At 38.1% G+C, this 21,361-nt stretch overlaps 1 protein-coding gene and 1 long non-coding RNA gene across 3 annotated transcripts in view; one reads left to right on the forward strand and one right to left on the reverse strand.

The window, feature by feature from the left end:
* The window catches only part of LOC123506829, a 22,970-nt gene continuing 1,609 nt past the window's right edge, over nucleotides 1–21,361 (forward strand). Inside the window, exons 1-3 of one of the 2 annotated variants that reach the window (XM_045259172.1) lie at nucleotides 1–2,054; nucleotides 9,327–9,531; nucleotides 20,988–21,114. In XM_045259172.1, the coding sequence (XP_045115107.1) occupies nucleotides 16–2,054; nucleotides 9,327–9,531; nucleotides 20,988–21,077 (2,334 nt within the window). In that variant the 5' untranslated portion in view covers nucleotides 1–15 and the 3' untranslated portion in view covers nucleotides 21,078–21,114. Of the gene's footprint in view, nucleotides 2,055–9,326; nucleotides 9,532–20,987; nucleotides 21,147–21,361 lie in introns of those variants that run through there. The other variant, XM_045259173.1, reaches the window with a different exon arrangement.
* The window catches only part of LOC123506830, a 15,604-nt gene continuing 12,015 nt past the window's right edge, over nucleotides 17,773–21,361 (reverse strand). Inside the window, exons 2-3 of the long non-coding RNA XR_006675532.1 lie at nucleotides 20,557–21,100; nucleotides 17,773–20,393 (exon numbers count right to left, since the gene is read on the reverse strand). This is a non-coding gene — a long non-coding RNA (uncharacterized LOC123506830). The remainder of the gene's footprint in view (nucleotides 20,394–20,556; nucleotides 21,101–21,361) is intronic.

Raw genomic sequence — 21,361 nt, forward strand, 5'->3', positions numbered from 1 at the left:
ATCAATTCTAAGATAATGTCACCCGTACATAACCCTGATTTATACAACGCGCCACCAGCTAGTATAAGGGAACACGTGCTCGCCCGCCACCACACCACCGTAGTGAAGCCAGGCATGGTGGTCACCAGAAAACGTAGCTGCAGTGCCAGTGAAACCTCTACTCTGCATAAACTAAAGGCAAGGAAGGAAGATGAAGGTGGAGGAAGCGATGGCACCACAGTTACCACCAGGAGCAGTGCAAGGGGCGTGGTGGGGAGTGGAACTGGAACCTCCACCATCTGCACCACCCCGAGAAGGACCAGAAGGTATACTGATTCTATAGCCGAGGCTGCCACTTCCACCCCTAGGACACTCAGAACCAGACAGGGAAGGAGTGCCGAGGGAAGTGTGTCCGATAAGAGTGAGAGTAGTAACGATGAAGTAGCGGAAAAGATTGATTCTCCATCTCAACCAGGTAGAACAAGGAATGGCAGGAATAAAGTGGAAGGATTGTCAACAAAACAAAAGCGTAGGAGTGGCGGTGATAAAACAGTATGTGTGGATTCTCCATTACCTTCCCTAACAAGCAAATTAGTAGTGAGGTTAAAGGATATCACCCCAAGCATCTCACAGTCCCCTAGATCGAGGAGATTGTCACGAGGGGATAAGAACAGCAATGACACCCCGTCAGGCACCCCATCCACCCCAGTAAGGCGTTCCCGAAGGCTCAGCGGCAGCCGGGTGGAGGACGTGTCAGATAAGGAAACTCCCTCTAAGAAATCTTTTACCATTGCAAGGATACTTGGAATGGAAGAGGAGGCTAAAGAAGAGACAAGCAAAGCAAGTGTTCTTCCAGTCATTGAGGAAGACACTGAACATCTTGAGAGTAATCACAGCCCAAAGAAGGACACAAGGGAGGCACAGGTGTCAGAGGAAAATCAAATGGAGGAGGAAGAGAAGCTTGAACTTAAGTTAGAATCGGACAACAATGATTTGATGTCTGATAACGATTCGTTGCCTTCAGATACTGCAGCCACAAAACAGGAGGCAGAAATTGAAGTGCAGGCCATAGTCAGTCAACCTGTAGTGGCAGATGAATGTGATGGCAAAAAATTGGACAACCATAACTTGATATCTAATAACGATTCATTGCCTTCAGACACTGCAGCCACCAAACAGAAAGTAGAAATTGAAGTGCAGACCATAGGTGATCAACCTGTAGTGGCAGATGAATGTGTTAATAAAGACGTTCTTGTTGAAAATGTAAGTGATTATGTTAGTAAAGAAGTTCCAGTTGAAAAAGAGGCACAAGAGAAGACAAGCAGTGAGGCAATGGAAACAACAGATATTGCAAGTACTACAGATGTCGCTGATATTAAAACAAGCAACAACACAGCAATGAAGTCAGAAGGAGAACAAGATGCTGTAAATGAATGTAATAGCAAAGAGGCACATGAGAAGACAAGCAGTGAGGCAATGGAAATAACAGATATTGTAACTACAGATGTCATTGATATTGAAACAAGCAACAACACAACAATGAAGTCAGAAGGAGAACAAGATGCGGCAAGTGAATATAATAGCAAAGAAGTTCCAGTTAAAAAGGAGGCACATGAGAAGACAGGCAGTGAGGCAATGGAAACAACAGATATTGCAAGTACCACAGATGTCATTGATATTGAAACAAGCAACAACACGGCAATGAAGTCGGAAGGAGAACAAGATGCTATACTTAGCTCAGAAGATCCAAATTGTAAAAGCACAAAAGTGAAGCAGTCTAACGACAGTCAGGAAAGCAAGACAGAGAGTACCAGCCTTCCTAATGTTATTCAGGAAAGGACAGAAGATTCCTTACCATGCAGTGGCATACACACAACTTCAAACATTTCAGATGAAAATGGTAATAGTGCAGTTAGTGCAAAGATGAATGGTGTGAGTGGGTTGCCTTCTGACATGGCAGGTGGCAAGAAAGTTACCAAGGTTATTCCAGAACTGGAAAAGAAGATCAACCAGCTTAGAAGTGTTCCCAAAGGCCGTCCAATCTCTGGCCGGTGGTGGAAGGCGGAGAAGCAAAGGTAGGTCTTGTATCTGCATATATTTTTTTAAGTTGATAACTATCAGGTTCAGGTTCAGGTGATGATCAGCAGAATTGCCTTTCCAGTTGTTCTGCCTTAACTTTTCAGGATGCTTTTCTGGTTGGGTGGTTAGTGTGTACTGTGTCAGCTTTTTAAATGTCCATCTCTAACTGCACAAATTTCCAGTGTGCACTGTCATTTTTTTTTTTTTTTTTTTTTTTTCTCTAATGTCCATCACCAATTTTTACAAAATTTCAATACATAAATGTTCATCTCTAACTTTCCACATTTTCCACAAGATTTTTCCTTTTTTATATATTTTTTGCACGAAAGAGAACATATCAATTATTTTATTGACTTTGTCCCCATACAGTTGCTGTAAATGATAATTTTCCCGTCTTCCTATTTGGTATGCTGAATGGTGTAAAACAAAGTATTCTAGACTTTCATTGTCTGCATGACAAATTTGGCAAGATGTGTCTTCATTAGTAGCTATGTGTGTCTTTCTGTCATGAAGTGGCAGACAGCTTACTTATTTTTGATTATGTTGGAAAATTGTTCTTCCTTTATTTAAATTTTCTGGTGTTTATATATCTGCAGATTTGATTTGTTATTAGTGCCTTTTTTTCCATTTTCTTGTATTCCATACCTTTGTCTTCTTCTGTACTTTAGTTTTGTTGGTGATGTTATTATCTGTTGTATTTATTTCATAAGGTATGTGTTCCTAATCCACTTCGTACACAGTCTTTCTTGTAAATTTTGTAGTATCCTTTTCAGCAGAGCTTTCATTGTTCCCATTTGCAATCTGTCTTGGGTTTTGAATTTTTCCATCTATTAATCTTCTCTTCATCAACGAGGCACCAATCTCTTGACACAGGCTACTTAAGGGTGCATATCTTGGGGCACCCAGTATCTGACAGTAGACACCATTTTCTGTTCTTTGTACCCAGTATCTGACAGTAGACACCATTTTCTGTTCTTTGTAGTTGTTGAATGTCTGTATGTCATATTCATTACATTTACTCCATATAGCTAGTACAGATGTTATTATGATGGTTTTCCCATAAATAAGTCTTTCCAATGAGGAGTTTGTTGCAGCAGCTTTCCATGTCTGAGATTGTTGTGTTGGCAAGTTTTTGTGCCTTTTTCTTTCAAGGCTTCCTTCTGTCTCATAATTAATCTATTTTGGCATCAATTATAAGCCCTAAATACTTAATTTTGTCTGTTACTTTCACTTCTATATCTTGTGGCTTTTCTCATATGTTAAATATGGTGATGTTACGTTTAGCTTTATTTATCTGAAAACCATATTTCTTGCTTACATATGTTTTTATTGTCAAGTTCTGCTTTGCTTCTGCCACTGTGTGTACCAGCAGGAGGTTGTTATCTGCTTAGTACAGTGCTGTCAGGTTTATAATGATGTTTGTGAAGCCAGAACCCTTTTTTTTTTTTTTTTTTTTTTTTTTTTTTTTTTTTATCTAATAGCTAGGTTTTAATTTTAGAAAGTAAGGTTGAGCCCGTGCATCCCTGTCTGATGATATCCATCTCAACTGGTCTTACTTTTGCTGTTATCTTGTCTTCTGTGTAGATGTACCATGGTGCTGATAATTTTTGGATGTACTTTATAGTATTTATAGTATCTCGAGAGAATATAACAGTAAATATTATGTAAATTACCAGTTTCATTTTCAATTTTATAACCAGCACCTTTACTGTATTTATTTACTTACGACATAATCACCTGCAGAGATCTTAGTATCTCTTGTCCCCGCACCGGACATTTTTTTTTTTTTTTTTTTTTTTTTTTTTTTTTTATAAAGCGAAATCATACATTAAATTGAATAGAAATCTGTTATTCCATTTTCCTTGAAGTAATGAGAGATATAGCAACATGGCATGGATTATCGGCTTCATCCTATGGGCCAGTACAATTTAGTTTTACTATAGTGTAGTAGTGCTCTACCCTGGTTGACGTGCTACCCTCTAAGGGCATTTTATGGAGGGCTTATGTGTTACCCATATAATTCCTTATTTGTTGAGACTAGACATGTTTAACCTCAACCATTTGAGAGCCAGGCATAATAACGATGAATTCATTGACAAGTTATGTTAGTTTTGTATGCAACTAGGTGGCGCAGTGACTAACGCAGACATTCATGGGTACTATCAAAACTGTTAACGGACCACAACGTACCTCACTTTGGTGCAAAACACACTGCCTAGTTCCCTCTGGTGTGCACACAACACTGGAAAGGTACTGGCGGAAAAATTTTAACTTTGCCTCATCATTTCCACTCTCTGTTTGTGTTATGGGACTTAACACAGAACATAATGCACACACCCGTCTTGCACACAGACCCTCTATTACTCTAGATGTTCTTTCTTTTTCTGTTTTGAAGTATTTATCATTTGCCCTTTTTCTCTTAACAGGATCTGTAATCTGTCTTTTTGCTGTGTTATATTTCTTTCTTTTTTGTATTTGGAACCTAATATCATTATTCATCAATTGATGGATTCTTCTGATGAATAATCTTCCTGCTTTATGCATGCATTAGTGTCCCGTCAGCTGCCTTTCTTATAGTTTTGATCAGTTCCGTTATGTTAAGTGTTCTTTTAGCAATCTTCCTTTCCAGGACATTTACAGTGTTTCAGTAATTCTGCATGAGTCTTAGCTATAGTATATAATCTTTGTTTACTCACAATCCCTGTTTTGTATAGTTTTGGGATGCATTTGCTACACTGAATAGCAATAAGATTATTATGTTTTGTCTGAGATATCTACAACTTCCTGATTCTTATCCACACACATCTATTTGTATATAATACCTTTTTTGTACATATTTTGGTTCACTAATATGTAGTCAGTTACACTTTTCTATTGGTCTCTGCTCCATGTGTAGGTTCCCATACATCTGTCATCATCATTTAACAGTACGTATCATGTTTCATTCTGTCATAAGATCTAGGATAAATTTTCCATTATTGTCCAGTGTTTGGTTCTCCAAGTGTCCAGTTTGTCCACTGAAGTTGCCAAGAAGTATTAAAGCCTCTTTTTTCATTGTCTTTGGCACTCTTGTACCTTATCTATTATTTTCTCTTTAATAAACTTATTTCTCTGCTTATCTTCCAATTTGTTTTCTACTGACCAATATACCAAGAGGTGGTGGCGTAGTGGATAAGGTGGTAAGTGTGGGATCGGGCAGATGTCCACATGTTTGTTTGAATCCCATGACCACATAATGCTTTGAAGCCATGCCATTTGGCTTAAAGCTACCTACATGTGACCTTGATACCGAGGTTCTTGGTGGTTACACCAAAGATGCGCCTGGTTGGTGATATGGGCCCTAATATGGGTACCACTATAAATGAAATTGCCTGTGCCACTAATGGACGGAAGCTGAACAGTGCATCCCATACATTCTTCAAGTGTGCCTACTGGCACTATAGGCCGTAACTCTCAACTTTACCCTTTCACTCTAAGTGAGATCAGTATTCTTTGTAATACTTGTTTTCCGTAATTTTACATCACAGCCAGTGTGGGATAATACCTTAATGTTATTTTTTTTTTGTTTAATGTCCATTTTATAGTGTGTTTCTGTCAAGAAAAAAAAATAGATAAAATAATAATAATAATCTTTTCTGATGTGACTTTCTATTTCTACAAATTTGGGTGTTGATAAACCTTGTGCAATAGTTTTATACAGTAATTGCTTTCCTCACTTTTGTCTATAACTAAATATTTTCTCCTGTTCTCCATTATATACCTTGTTTTTCTTATATTTTCAATTATGCTCTCGTTTGCCATGTTCTTTGTCCTCTCTCATCTCTTTTCTAATTTTTCTATCTTGTTCCTTTTGCTGTTTTTGTAACGTCAGAAATATTTTGAAGAAAACTTTCCTACAAATATTTGTTTGTTTAGGCTCACAATGAATAGGTGGATTATGAATACAGAGGGATCATTTCACAAACAAGTTACAGTGTTATTTTACTATTTTGCTACTTTATTGGATAATTATTTGAAATAAATCTGCATTACCCTGCCTCCCCTGAATTCCCTATATTTATATTATATATATATATATATATATATATATATATATATATATATATATATATTTATTTATTTTATTTATTTATTTATTTATTTTATTTATTTATTTATTTTTTTCTTAATATTCCATTTTTTTGCTAACCTAACTTTTCCAAGACATGCGGGCTGTGCCATCTCTAGACTTCCCCATTATGGTCGTTTAATTTTAGAAAGAACGTTTGGGTGTTGGCCGAGTACTGTACAGGAATTACCTGTGAGCTGTGTTGCCATGTGGTGCAGGGTTATTCAAACCTTGACTTAATTGGCCCTTGTTGCTGGCTGATTCGGCTAATTTGCATTAATGATACAGTCTGTGTGTGTGTGTGTGTGTGTGTGTGTGTGTGTGTGTGTGTGTGTGTGTGTGTGTGTGTGTGTGTGTGTGTTTACCTAGTTGTAGTTTTACAGGGCCTGGGCTTTATGCTCGTGTGTCCCCGTCTCCATATCTACACTTATCCAATACTTTAAAAGTATGCACACTCATTGCAGACACTACTTCTTCATTTAAACTGTTCCACGTCTCAATACATCTTTCCGGGAAACTATATTTTTTAACATCTCTCAGACATCTTCCTTTTCTCAGCTTTTTACTATGCGATCTTGTGCTTCGGATGTCATATTCTTCTCTCAGGATCAGTTTCTCGTTATCCACGTGGTCCATTCCGTTGATCATTTCTTTGTCCATGTAGTGAAATGCTACTCCAATATTCCTTAGCAAATTATATGTTTCTCTAAAAATTCTATCAATATGGCTTGCTGGTTGATTGTTTTCTTCCATCGTCACTCCTAAGTCCTTTTCCTTTTTTACTTTCTCCAGTTCTACTCCATCTCCCATCTTAAGATTCCCACAGGTCGTCTTTCACTCTTTCCCATTTCCATGACATGGCTTTTGTTCACATTGAATTCCATTTCCCACTTTTTGCTCCATTCCCAGATCTTATTTAGGTCTTCTTGCAGTATTTCACAATTCTCTTTTTGTTTTATAACTCTGCACAGTTTCGTATCATCTGCAAACAGATTTATGTAGCTGTTCACTCCTTCTGGCATGTCGTTAATATAAATGAGGAAAAGTATTGGTGCCAATACTGACCCTTGTGGCACTCCGCTTTCTACTGCTCTCCACTTGGACTTCATATCTTTAACTACCGTCCTTATTTCTCTCCCCCTCAAATAATTTTCTATCCATCTCAATGTGCTTCCTTTTAAGCCACCCTTCTCCTCTAACTTCCATAGTAATCTTGCATGTGGCACTTTGTCACTTTGGCAACGCCTTTTTTAAATCCAAATAAATACAGTCAACCCATCCCTCTCTCTCTTGTACTCTATCAACTATTCTAGAATAGAAACTCAGTAAATTACTTACACAAGACCGTCTTTTCCTAAAACCAAATTGGCTATTTGATATTACTTTGTTGTTTTCAAGGAACTCGATCCATTGTTTCTTTATTATTCTTTCACACATCTTGCATATTACACTAGTTAGTGATACCGGTCTGTAATTTAAAGGTGTGTGTGTGTGTGTTTATCAGATATAGCAGGCATGAAGGCACCAGGGAATATGTAGTATAGCATTCAGCACAATATTTAATTGCTGAGAACAGAGCAAAATAAAGCAACCAAATAAAAGAGGATTACACAATATTATAGAGAGAGAGAGAGAGAGATAATTAATTAACTCTTTTATTTTAGTATTGAGTGTAGAATAATGTGGTTTAAATGTTTAGAATTTTTTTTGCATTATTAACCTTTAAAGTACGGGGGGTTGATTTACTTTTCGTCTGTTACAGCGGGGAAAAATCACCTGTCAAAAATGCTAAAAATATTTTTTCCTTATAAAGACATATTTCTTTGTCTTATTCTGAGTACAACGATGTAGTTTTTAACATGTTATGAACTCTGAGAGCAAAGTTATTGCATATAAAAAAATTCATGGCAGAACCCGCCGCTAAGAAATACCCCGCTAAGAAATCTCCCTCAAGCTCTCTCTCTCTCTCTCTCTCTCTCTCTCTCTCTCTCTCTCTCTCTCTCTCTCTCCTTTTGGGCATTTGAATTTGATGTAAAAGTAGGAATTTTTGCACTTTCATGTCAAGAAAATGCAAACTCAGATATATGAAATGATGTGCAAAACAGGAAAAGAAAAAGAAACCACATATTACAATTATGTATTGTGGATATCTATAATAATTGGAATCTGGCAACTCTTATTAACGATGGGATTCACGTGACTTGTCCGACAAGCACAGTCCTGTAGAGGCACCCCATGGGTAACACACACACCAGCACATTGCTTGAGGGGAATAGGCTATGTGAGGAGGTTTATGAATGTCGCTGTGAGGGTTGGTCTCTGTCTCCCAGGTCACTACTAGAGTCTTCACTTTCTCCTGTCTCAATAAAAATATCACTGTCTTAATTTTTCATCACTCCTCAATGTCATTACCAAGTAACACTGACATAACATCACTCGGAGTACCGTTTCCTCCCTCCGGGTCTCGGGGGTTGCCAGATGTTGCTTCGAAATGGGAAAAGATGACCTATTGTGAGGGAACATGTCTAAAGGCTCAAGCAGGCGAGCGAGTAAAGATGCCAGACACCTCCACTTGCCCTAGGACCAATAGTGAAGGGGAGAGATTCAAAGGTATAGTGCAGAAAAATCATGATTATATGTACGATCCCCGCCTCTCCGCACGCGACGCTATAATCGTACATATACAATCACCGTACTTTAAGGGTTAAAAGAGAATAAATTACCAAAAAATAGAAAGAGGATGGTGGGGTTAAGGGTCTCGCAGACAAACCTCTCAATAACGGACAATTCGCAGTAACGGACACTCCCTCACCTCTGAAGTGTCCATCATTGCATGGTACCACTGTATATCTTTCTCACCATCACTGGACTAAATATAGCTCTGATCGTTCCAGCCTTTCCTAGTAGTTCACGTTCTCAACTCCTTGGATTCTAGTTGTGAATGATATCAAGACTTGTTTGAATTTTGGTGACTTTTTCCCAGATAGCTGCCTGGTGGAGTCTATCACCATGTCTATCCGACAGGATTAAGTCTATTACATGTACTTGTAATTAGAACTTGGATGTATAAGACAATATTATACATTCCTGTATTTCAATCATATGTAGCTGCTGAGGGTAAGCATATTTATGACTTTCTGAAATGATGATCTATGAACAGATTCCGGTCCATCAACAAGGATGCCACTGGAAAGAAGTCATGGTCCAAGAAGATGCAGCTCAAGCAGTGGCGGGGGGATGTACTAGCCAAGAGTGCTTTGATTGAAGCTGAGAAACAGAAGAAGAAAGAAGACATAAAGGAACGCCAGAAGATCAACAAGATACGACGAGAGGAAAATGCCAAAAAATCAGAAGTCGTGCAAGTGGTACGTCTTATTGTATTTGTACGATATGGTGTTGTTTTTGTTAGATACCTATATAGTAGTCCTATCTTTCAACTATGATTATGCACTCCTAGAGTGCATAACCATAGTTGATTAGAAATAATTTCAGTTTCCATGTCTTGTTGGGTTTTTATGCTTTGATGCAAAATGTTAGTTTACACATCCATTACTCAATGTTTATTACATGAGAAGATAGTAATTTTCACATTATGAAAAATGCAACTTAACAGCTTGATAACATTGACATTGCTATATGGCCTTATCCGGCCATGTATGGAATGCTCTTTGGTGGTCCCTTTCAGTTTTATTAGATAGGATGGAATTGAGAACTTTTTACCCTATCTGATCAACTCACCTCTGACTGACTGATTCTTCAGACTCTTTCTCACCACTGGAATGTTGCATCACGTGCTATCTTCTATCCTTATTTTCATACTACTAAATCTGATATTGCTAAGTGCATGGTTCTCTTGCGGCTTCATTGCAAGAGGCTTTCTTCCTCTCACCCCTACTCTGTCCAACTCTACTCTAATGTAACAGTTAATCATCACTCTCAATCATTCATACCTTTCTTTAGTAAACTGTGGAATTCCTACCTGCTTCTGTATTTAAGATGGAGGTATCAAGACATTTATCCCTTTCTTTTGGCAACTTTTCTTTTCATTTTCTTTATTTATTTCTTTGTTTTGTTTCTTTCTATTTCTTTATATATATTTTATTTTATTTATTCATTTATTTATTTTATTTTTTTGTTGTCCTTGGCTAGCTTTCCCTTCTTACTTAAATTGCAGCTATTTCATGTAGGCATGTAGGTAAAGGTCTTGACTCATCATCACTATATTAAACACTACAACAATGTCCTATGTTAATAACTAAACTCCATTCAGACTCCAAAGTTATGGAAGCCTACAAACTGGTTTTGCCTTGAAATAGGGATGAGGGAAAGCTATCCAGCACACTCACTTTTGTATTGGTAAAACAGGAGAAAAACCTTTATACTATTACATCTTCATTTCCTGATCAATGAGAATGCACATATATGGACTGTAGAGTGATATACTCACAATGAAAATGATGGCTAACATTTCTGTGGTATGGGGCCTACAGTATTTGTTTTATTTATTTATATTTTTGGATACTGCTGCTGATGAAAGTTTATAATATAATACTGAAAGCCATAGTGAAGCAGGGTGTAGTATGTTTGAGGTGAATTAAATAATGTCAAGTGTCTATACAGGTGTGGCAGGGTAAATCAAATGCAGAGAGTCAATTTCTTGGCGTTTACTCATTGGAGCCACGAATACAAGTTCTTCCTCTTAAGCGCCATTCCTTCGCTCTCCCAGGACCCTCATCAAAACAAACCCCCGAAAACAACTGACGATAGAGAAGCGCGAGGCGCGCATTATGAATGTTAACAGACTCCCTTCTCTTTAAACAACAAAAAAAATCAAAGCACTTTCACAAAAAGAAATGAGGCAAATACTAACTGAAAAACAAAACAATGCAATTGAGCAATCTCTTACTATTATCTTAACATACATATATGTAATCACATTACATACACAAAGATCCATTTTCAAAAACTCTAGCTATTTTCAATGGATTGACTCCCTTTTTAGTGAGCACATCTGCTAGCTGTGCTTTTGATTCTAACCAGAAAATCTTTACTTCCTCATTTTGTATCATTTCTTTGAGAATAGCTAGATCAATTCTTAATCTCTTTTCTGACACACTCTTTACTGAGTACACATTATCAAAAAGTGAATGATTGTCAACATAGAGCTCCACTGTCATTTTGCTTTCCCTGTTGTACAATATCTGAGACAACATGTGTCCTAGATAAAAGGCCATATCTACTGCCTCCACAGCTGCTAGTGTTTCTGAGGCCAGGGTACTCTTAACAACTCTTCTTATTTTCTTGGCCTCCCAGTATAAAGGACAACTATTTCCATTCTCTCCAACAAGAAAAATCACAAAACCTCCAGCACTACTGAATCCATCAGGAAGATTAGCATGTGAAGCATCACTGTACACAGCCAACTTGCACTTGGTAACATCACCTAAACATGGGAAGTACATTGAGCTCTTAAAAGTACAGGCTTTTCTTAGACACTTGTTTGCCTCAAGCAAATCTTCTACTTTGGGTGTGTTTACTTTACAACTAAGTTCCAATACATCATATGACAAATCAGGTCTTGAGTTGGTACATAACCACCCTAGTTGGCCTACTAGACTCCGAAAATTCTCCTTTTCTTCTTCATTACACTCCACATTCTTATTAAGTCCTCTCATGGCACTCACATTAACACAGTCTAAAGTCTTGCAGTACTCATTTTGGTGAAGTGTTACACCAAGTTCATTTTGTACAACATTCATTCCTATGTATCTGAAAACAGTGTCATTTTGTTCCCTAACTTGAAAATGCCTCCTGATCTGAGCAATGACAATATTTTCAAATCTCTCAGTTCCTCCCCACAAAAAATCATCTACATGCATCAAAACATTCCACACAGTTTTCCTTCACAATGCCAATAGAATGCTGCAGGGTCAGTTTTCACCTGAATACACCCCGTCTTTAACAAGAAACTCTTCACTGTTAGATACCAATTCCTAGCAGCATCATTAAGGCCATAGACACATTTTTCAATTTCCATAGCAAACTGTCATCACAACCAGCCTCATCAGGGGGAACAAGATACACTTCTCGCTCAAGGTGTTCACTTTGTAGGAATGCAGCTTTAATGTCAATGGAATTCACTGCCCATCCTTTGGATGACAATATAGCCATGAATGATCTCAACACTTCCTTACTCACTGTTGGTGAATCTGACTGAACCTTTTCTTTTCTTCAAAACCTCTGGCAACCAGCCGTGCTTTCATTTTCTTTTTTCCTTCATTGGTTTCTTTTTCTGTCACCACCCATCGAGTAGATAATGCCTTTTGACCTTTGTTTGGCACCTCCTCAAACACACCAAATCTCTTCCAGCTCTTCAGTTCATCATCTTTTGCTTTATCAAGTTCAGTCTGTTTTACATTTTCACAAGCCATCACTATTTCATTGGGTTCTTGCACTTCATCTCTTTCCACAACTGGTGTCCATTCTTCAACATCACTATTCCAATCAATGGCTGATACATGTCCATTTTCATACTCAATATTCCTCCAGCTACTATATTTTCCAGTAGCTTTTCCAGCACGACTGTGTACAGTAACTGTCTGCCACTCATCTGAGTTCTTAGGTAGGAATTTCACTCTCTGTCCAATCTTAGGAACACTTTTCAAGCTTACACTGTCCTTGGGTGTGTTCACAACTGAAGACTGGTCCACTTTTTCCTCTTCCACTGTTTCACTACCACTTACATCTTTTCCATATTTTCCACTGGATTTACTACTGCCTCAATCTCTTTCTTGTCACTTCTGATTTTGTCTTCATTTTCCTTTTTATGCCTTAACATACCCAGTAGTGCACTCCTCCCTTCTGCAGTGTCTCTTTCAAACCGGTATGGCATCTCTTGAACGTGTGTTTCATGTGCTCTCACAATATTGGATCCATACTTCAAGATTACTGTCTTACCATCTTGACCAATAACTGTGGCTGGGCCTTTCCATTCCTTTTGTTCATCTCTCTTAAAGTAGACATGGGCTCCACTTTTATGGACTTTACCACTGGATCTCACTTTGTGCCTTAGTGCTCGTCGTATCTTCTCTGAAGTCTCAGCAGCAATGAAAGCTTTCCTGGCAGAGTGACTGGCATTGAGATGTTTAGCTACCACTTCACTTGTTGTTGTACCTTCAAGTGCCGGAAGCTCGTCACTCAAAGTACACGGTAGATTAGGGTTACGCCCGTACACGAGTTGATATGGGCTGAAACCAGCTACCATCTGAAGACAGTTTTTTGCATTAACTGCCCATGCTAAGGCCACCTTTAAAGACAAGTCTGGTTGCTCTGCTATTATTTTGTTGACCATTTCATCTATGACTGCATGATTTCGCTCACACAGGCCATTGCTGAAGGGAGAATGTGCTGCTGTATGCATTATGCAAATGTTCATGTTCTCACACATATCTAGGAATGTACTATTGGCGAACTCTCCACCGTTGTCGCACAAAAATTTCCTAGGGGCTCCTAAACCAGATCCCAACCATGTCTCAATAAGCTTCTCTACAATCTCCTTTGGCTCTTTACTTCTTGTTACACACGATTTTGAGAACCTTGTTGCCATGTCCACCATATGTAGGAAATATATATCTCCTTTCTTGTATTCCTTCAGGTCTATAGCCACAACTTCATTGAATTCCTTTGCCATGTTTACACTAACAACTGGCCTGGATGGTGTTTTCTTATACTTCATGCATATCTCACAAGCATCTGACACTTCTTCAGCATATACATTGCAAATTTCATCTTCAACACCTGCATCCTTCAATAACTGAATCAGTCTCTTACTTGTGGGATGACCAAACTGCTGATGTAGTTTTTCAATCTTCTTTCTCTTTTCCTTTTCATCATTACCCAAAGTTAGCATTATTTCCTGTGTTATCTTCCAGGTTTCTTTCTTGTCCCTTATTGGAAGATAGTAATGTCCTGAGGGTGTGCAACTCAAATCTACAGTTTTTCCATGAATGATGGCAGTATCATTTTCTAGGTCTATTTTCATCTGTGCTCTTTTCATTGCCTTCTTACTAAACAAAAGTGGTATAGAGCAATCCACTACATCAGACGTTACACTTGCTCTGTTACCTATGATGTTCACAGGAAATTTTACCTTTTTCATTGATTTGTACTCAACTCCATCTCCAAACCTGAATACTGTTCCACTTTCTTGCTCTTCTATCTTCGATTTTTCTTCCTCTGACAAAGTCTGTGTGTATGATTCCAACCAGTCAATGCCACACACTGTAGTATTGCAGGCAGTGTCTAGAATGGCATAACTAACAGACTCTGCCATTAACACTGGCATCACTGTAGAATTCTCAACAACAGCATATGACTCTGCCTCTTTGTACTCATCTTCAGTATAATTGGTTACATACACACTTCTTGTACATGCTGGGGACAAATGATACTCTGAGCCACATATGAAACACTTTCTAACATTACCAAACCTGTCAGCACTGTTTTTCTGTCCACTTCTCTCACTTCTATAACCCATACTTCCTCTAGCTCTAATTCCTCCACGTCCTCTTCTCCTTGTGACCACATTGACATCCTCTGTGTTGAACACCGGTTCAGATTTCACTACAACTGCAGGAGGCTCACTGACACTGTTCCCAGACCCGGCACCTAAGGACAGCACTTCTTGACTACCAAAGAATTTCTTGAGGGCTTTCTGCATAGAATCAAACATTTCATCTGGCTCACTGAAAGACACTGCTGTCAACACTATCTGTTTGTCTTTAACTTCTAGTCCGGCACAGTCCAACAGCTTGAATGCCAAAATACACTTTGGTATACTCACTTTGTACTTCTCCAAAGCCGAATTCCTCTTCACAAACTCCAAGATATACTGCTCCATAGTACCTTCCTTTCCTTTCTTGTAGCTGTCGAACCTCGTCCACGCCTCATACGCAGCTGACATCTCATCCTTTTTTGTACCATTTGTCCAGATGTCTCAACAAAACCTCCACTCCATCATCCTTCGCCAAATCATCAATGTTAACTTCCTCAAAAATCTTGCCTCTCACCTCACTTCCTTCTGGGAATGCCAAGGCGACGGTCACAGCTTGTTTCTTCTTCTCAACATTAGTGACAAGCTGCCATCCCCTTAATTCCTGCTTCCACCGGTCATAGGTCTTGTCCCCCTCCAAATCTTGGGACCAACGCTCGCCCGCCGTTGTCGCCCATGTTTACCTCGTCTTCTTTCTTCCTTGTTTTCGAGTGTCGCCTTCACCCTGCCACGCAACTACGCTCTGCTACCATTTGTCAAGTGTCTATACAGGTGTGGCAGGGTAAATCAAATGCAGAGAGTCAATTTCTTGGCGTTTACTCATTGGAGCCACGGATACAAGTTCTTCCTCTTAAGCGCCATTCCTTCGCTCTCCCAGGACCCTCATCAAAACAAACCCCCGAAAACAACTGACGATAGAGAAGCGCGAGGCGCGCATTATGAATGTTAACAGATTGTGCGGCTGGTTTAGTTCTGTGATGCAGCCACCAGGTGCTTCCCATGTAAACTGCCAACACACTGTTCCTTTGCCCAATGCTTCAAGCTCATTGTTACTAATCGTGGTAGGAACTGATAACTCAAATATTCAAGGAATCGATTCCAGAATCGGTAGAGCATGGCTAGTGAATACCAGTTTCTGAACTGCCAGTGCATTGCTTGAGAGTTACCAGGGCAGGATGTAGTGTTCCAGGATTCATCTAGAATATTGGCTGGGATGATTGTAGTACTGTACTGACTCCCAGTCCTGAGACTTATGATCTATGATGGATAATGAATGTGAATGGATATGCAGTTTAGCTGATGATTACTCTTTCTTGTACAAGATTCCTTTGGTAATAATAATTGATATCTATTCCATGTAATTCTTGATATGTACATCTTTAACTCAATGTTCTAGAAAAATCCTTGGTGCCTGGAGAAAAATTTTTAATGATTCAAGAGAAGAGGAGTTTCAGTACAATAAGCAAACAAATATAAATTGTGTGTATAGGCAAGATTAAGTTTTTATTTAATTATGAGAATGATGGTCACAGTTAACACACTCAATTTGGCAGGCTTAGGTCTTATAATGTGTGCATGGATCTCCACCAGCATACAGTGCTAGACAAAAATATGCAACCATGTGTGGCAAGAAAAAAATGGTATTTCTGAGTGTTAAGTAATATTAGATAAAAATTTATGACCATTCTATGGAATAATGGAATCTTTCCTGCTCGGCCTCTGGCAATAGTAGAGTGAGGTTCTCTGTGCTGTCTTGTTCTGTGACAGGTCTCTGAATTTACATGACTTGGGTGGTTAGTAGTGGTTTACTTGCCACTCTGTCAAAATCTGAGGATTTTATGAGTAAGATAATTGCTCTCTCTCAGATGATTGGTCTAAAGAAAAGAGGCCATACAATAACCAAAATTTGCAATTTTCTGGTGTAGGGCAAATGAGAGTGAAGTACATAAGCAAATTTCATGAAAGAAAAAGTTATCAAATACCACAGAAGAAACCTCGCTCTGGCAGACCATGCAAGATCTCAAATCATGCTACAAGCATGCTGTATTTGTAGCTGCTGATTCTACTGTTCATTTCAAAATATTTGTAGCATGATTTGAGATTTTAAGTGGTTTGCCAGAGTGAGGTTTCTTCTGTGATATTTGATCACTTCCTCCTTCACAAAATTTGTATATGTACTTATTCACACTTGTTTGCCTTACACTACTGAAATTACAAATTTCAGTACTCGTATGACCTTTCTTTAGACCAATCATCTGAGCAATTGTCTCACTCATTGAATCCTTAGATTTTGACACAGAGTGGCAAGTAAAGCACTACTAACCACCCAAGTTGTATAAATCCAGAGGCCTGTCATGGAACAGGACTGCACAAAGAACCTCACTCTACTACTGCCAGAGGCCGACTGAGAGTTGACTTTGTGTTTAGCCTTGAGCAGGAAAGGTTCCATGATTTCATAGAATGGTCGCAAATTTTTGTCTAATTTTTGCTTCTCACTCATAAACACTTTTTTATTCGTCATAAATAAATACACGATCATGTACTGTATATACCCTGTTATGATGTCATTGGTAGATCAATACAAAAGAAATTATTATTTGGCAACACTAAAATTGCTTCCTACTATCAGCCAGTGGCCAGCATGAATCAAATGTTTCTAAACTATTTGCACAATTTCTTTGAATAATGGATGCAAGGTATATATATGATTATATTAAACTGTTTTTAAGATACTGGCATTTGCAAGAATTCTTAAATAATACTAATGAGAACATACATATTCTAAGTAAGCACTGTATACTATTTGTGTTTTGTAACTCGTGTATCTACCATCTGTATTCATGCTAAACTGGCTCCAAGAATCGGTATTAGTTCCTGGTCAGCTCTACTATACAATTATTTAGTTCAGTAATTATGTTCACTTTATGCAATTTTTCCAGTATGTGATCCCTTCATGAATGTATGTATCCCTTGCAAAACTTTGAAAATCTGTGTATTCACAATCATTACCTCACTGCTCCTGTGTCACTCCTTACTTAAAAATCTTCTTGTCTGTATTTACTAGTTAGTACTGTGCATTTATGTTAAAATTACTTTGCACCCAATCCAGTCTTTAATTAAGATTGTTTTGCATTTCTCTATTATTCCTTAATTAATAATGTCTTGGTTTCATTCAAATAGTTTATTCCCTAAAGGCCAGTTACAAAACCATCTTGTCTCAACTTGAGTCCCTGCCATGCAGAGGGTGAAAGTAATTTAGAATGAAGAATTGGAGAGAAGTTGACTCAGACACAATAAGTACTAGCAATGTGGATGATGTGTGTGTGTGATAAAGCAGAGAATGAAAAGACAACAATGAACCAATGTGCACAATGTGTGTGCATAAAGTCTTTATGCCACTGTACTGTCATAATTTCTTTTCGCTGCAAGTGGTTGAAGCTTGCAACTACCCTCCTTGGACGGGAAGATATTCTGATTCTTTTGTGTCACTAATTGTCAACCTTTTATGCTCTAGCAAGCAGGCAACAGTGTGAGTTACAGAGAGAGCATGGTTTGTTGTCTGTGTGCCAGAACTATTTTGCTTTCTCCCATACTATTAACATGGCCAAAATGACAAGCAAGGAGAGACACAGGAGATGCTTACTTTATACAAGGCTGGCCACCATCTATTAACTTTCATTCAAATGGGTGAGTGAGGAAGACACTTTCCAAGTCTGGCAGGCCTCGTAAGCCCCTTTTTTTTTTTTTGCTACCAGCCTTGATTCTTTAGCAACCTGTCTGGAGATAAGAGCATGGGTTGTCAAGTAGTTTTATGAGGTCTACCAGGCTTAGAAAGTGGGGCGAGTACAGTAAATTCACCAGCATTCTTGAAATGCCCCAACAATCACTGGTTGTCCTTAACCTAATATGAGGTTTGAGTGAGAATAAATAGGTCATGACCAGCCTTATACAATATAAGCATCTTATGTCTCTCCTTGCTTGTAGTCACTTTGGGCCTGTTGATAGTGTAGGAGGAGGTAAGGCACAGTTAGTCTTTGTCTAGCACACCAGATGACAGCCATGCACTATATCAGCTGAGCAGCAAACTGAGGTGACTTATACTGTTGCCTCTATGCCTGGGAGTGGAGAAGGTTGCCAATTAGTGTTCCAAAACATCAACCTTCTGATGTCAGCATTCTACATTTAATGCAAAAAGAAATGATGTTGGCTCAGAGGCGTCAAGACTCTGATTGTACTTGTACTTTTACAGTACAATCAGAGAGTCTGACACCTCTGAGCCAACATCATTTCTTTATAGGCATATTGACTATAAAGTAGTATGGGAGAAAGCAAAATAGCTCTGGCACACGAGACAACAAACCATTCTCTCTATCAGCTGAACAACTGACTGAGGTCACTCACTCTATAGTGTGCTTGTTAGAGCATAAAAGGTTGACAATTGGTGATTCAACATCAGAATATCTTCCCTTCCAAGGAGGGTAGTTGCGAGCTTTAACCACTTGATGCGAAAAGAAATGATGACAGCATTGTGGCATCAAGACTTGATGAACATGTACATCGTTATCTTTTCATTCTCTGCCTTATCACACACACCAGTCATCCACATTACTAGTACTTATTGTGCCTGTTTGAACTCATTCTCTCCGATTCTTCATACACATCACTTTCAATCCTCTGATCTGTTCACATTCTGCATGTGTGAAGCAAGTGGCAGGGACACAAGTTCAGGCAAGGTACTTTATTCCTTGAATAAACGTTTCACTTAGAAAACCATGTTCTGATAGAATAAAACAAACATTAGAGAATTGAGTAAAAAATAGCTTGACTCAAGTTGTTTCCATACCACTCACTCACTCACTTTATACATTTGTCTTCATCTATAGAATTAACATTATTAATTACTTTTGTTTTCTCCCTGCTAAACCTAATTCTTTCTTTCATACCCATCTAAAACATCCAGCAAACTTTTTGTATCTCATCTGCCAATTCACTCATAACAACTACATCATCTGCAGTTTACTTCTGCATTAATTCTTCTCCTTGCCCTCTCTTTCTCAGACCTACAGTAAGTTTATATTGCAAGGTGTAATTCAAGTTTTTATGGATATTGCCAGAGGTAAAGGTTAATAATTAAGCTTTTAAACTTAAATTATTCAAGTGGCAAGCATTCTAAGCACATAGGCATTTTTAGGTGTTTAGTTTTTGTATGAAGTTCAAGTGGCCGGATATATAACAGCCAAGCTGGGACAGTGACCATGACGGAAAAATACTTCCATACACTCTGCATTACTCTTAATTATGCAATATAATTTTAATATATTCATTCATTGTTACAGTCTCAAGGGAAATCATGCAACTGACTAGCTCTCAGCCAATTTCCTGCTAGCCTCAATCTGCTTTAATTACCTATGTGCATAGAATGCTTCCAACTTTGATTAATCTGTACTTTCGCCTCTGTCTATATCTGCAAAAACTCAAGTTACACCCTGTATAAACATTGTTGGTCTGAGAGAGAAGGCAGGATGGGCGTATGTCTTGACATGACGACAAAACTTGATGGCCAGATGTAAGAATTTGCTTGCTCCATGCCATCCTGCACGTGTCTCATCCGTCTTCATCAGTTCACCATTCCATTGCTGAGGATCAAAGCAGCTTTTCATTTTCTTCAAGGACATCCTGTATGATAATGAAACTGACTTAACTTACACAAAACTAACTTTGGTAGATCTAACTGTATTACACCTAAAAGTAATAGCAGTGCTAGGTTTTTTCCATATACACAATGCATTTTTATAAGTAAAAAAATGGCAAGTTTACTAATATTGGTTAGTACTGTTACCTGTTCTTCATGAACGTCACATGATGAGATAGATGGTCGTTAAAAAGTTGTTAGTGCATTGTTGGTTCAGTAGCACCTTTCAAGTTGAAGGTCCCTACAAATACTGGGAAATCTGATCAGATTAGCTAAGTAACATCATTAACCAAAACAAAACTAAATTTACTAAAGCCTTAATTAAGGTAAGGGTTTTTGTAACTGTGAGGGATATTGAATGAAGAATATTTGATTATAGTTATTAGAAAGGTCAAATTAGATAGGATAGTACAAAAAAATTTTAGTGGAATGTATTTAATTTGTAGATTCATAACCATTTGTTCTTATCATTGAAATGAACCCAAGACTGACTGTAGTGTCACTGAGTATGTGTATTATTAGTTTTGCTGTTATCCGAGTCCAAAATGTATTTAATGCTTCTTTAATTTTGTCAACAGATAAAAGATCCTAGAAAGATCAAGAAGATGAAGAGGAAACAACTTCGGTACCTTGAGACGCGGGACACAACAAACCTGAAGCAGGCGTAGCCAGTCATCTTGGTTGCACCACTCTGTCCAAGAAAAAGTAACTGCTATTAAATAAATTCTTGGATTTTCCTTGGGGTTTTATTTGAAATTTCAATTTACCTAATGTTTATTGAAAAATTTCTTATGTATTATTTTCAAATGATGAAAAAGTAGGTTCTTCATGATTTATAAAAGAATACCAAAAATCTTAAGACTGAAATGTTTATCTATTTAATGATGTAAGACTGAAATGTCTATCTATTTAATGATGTATATGTATATAATTCTTATCACTGTTATGTGTC

Source organism: Portunus trituberculatus, chromosome 21 (assembly GCF_017591435.1).
Source record: "Portunus trituberculatus isolate SZX2019 chromosome 21, ASM1759143v1, whole genome shotgun sequence".
Taxonomy (NCBI): Eukaryota; Metazoa; Arthropoda; class Malacostraca; order Decapoda; family Portunidae; genus Portunus; species Portunus trituberculatus.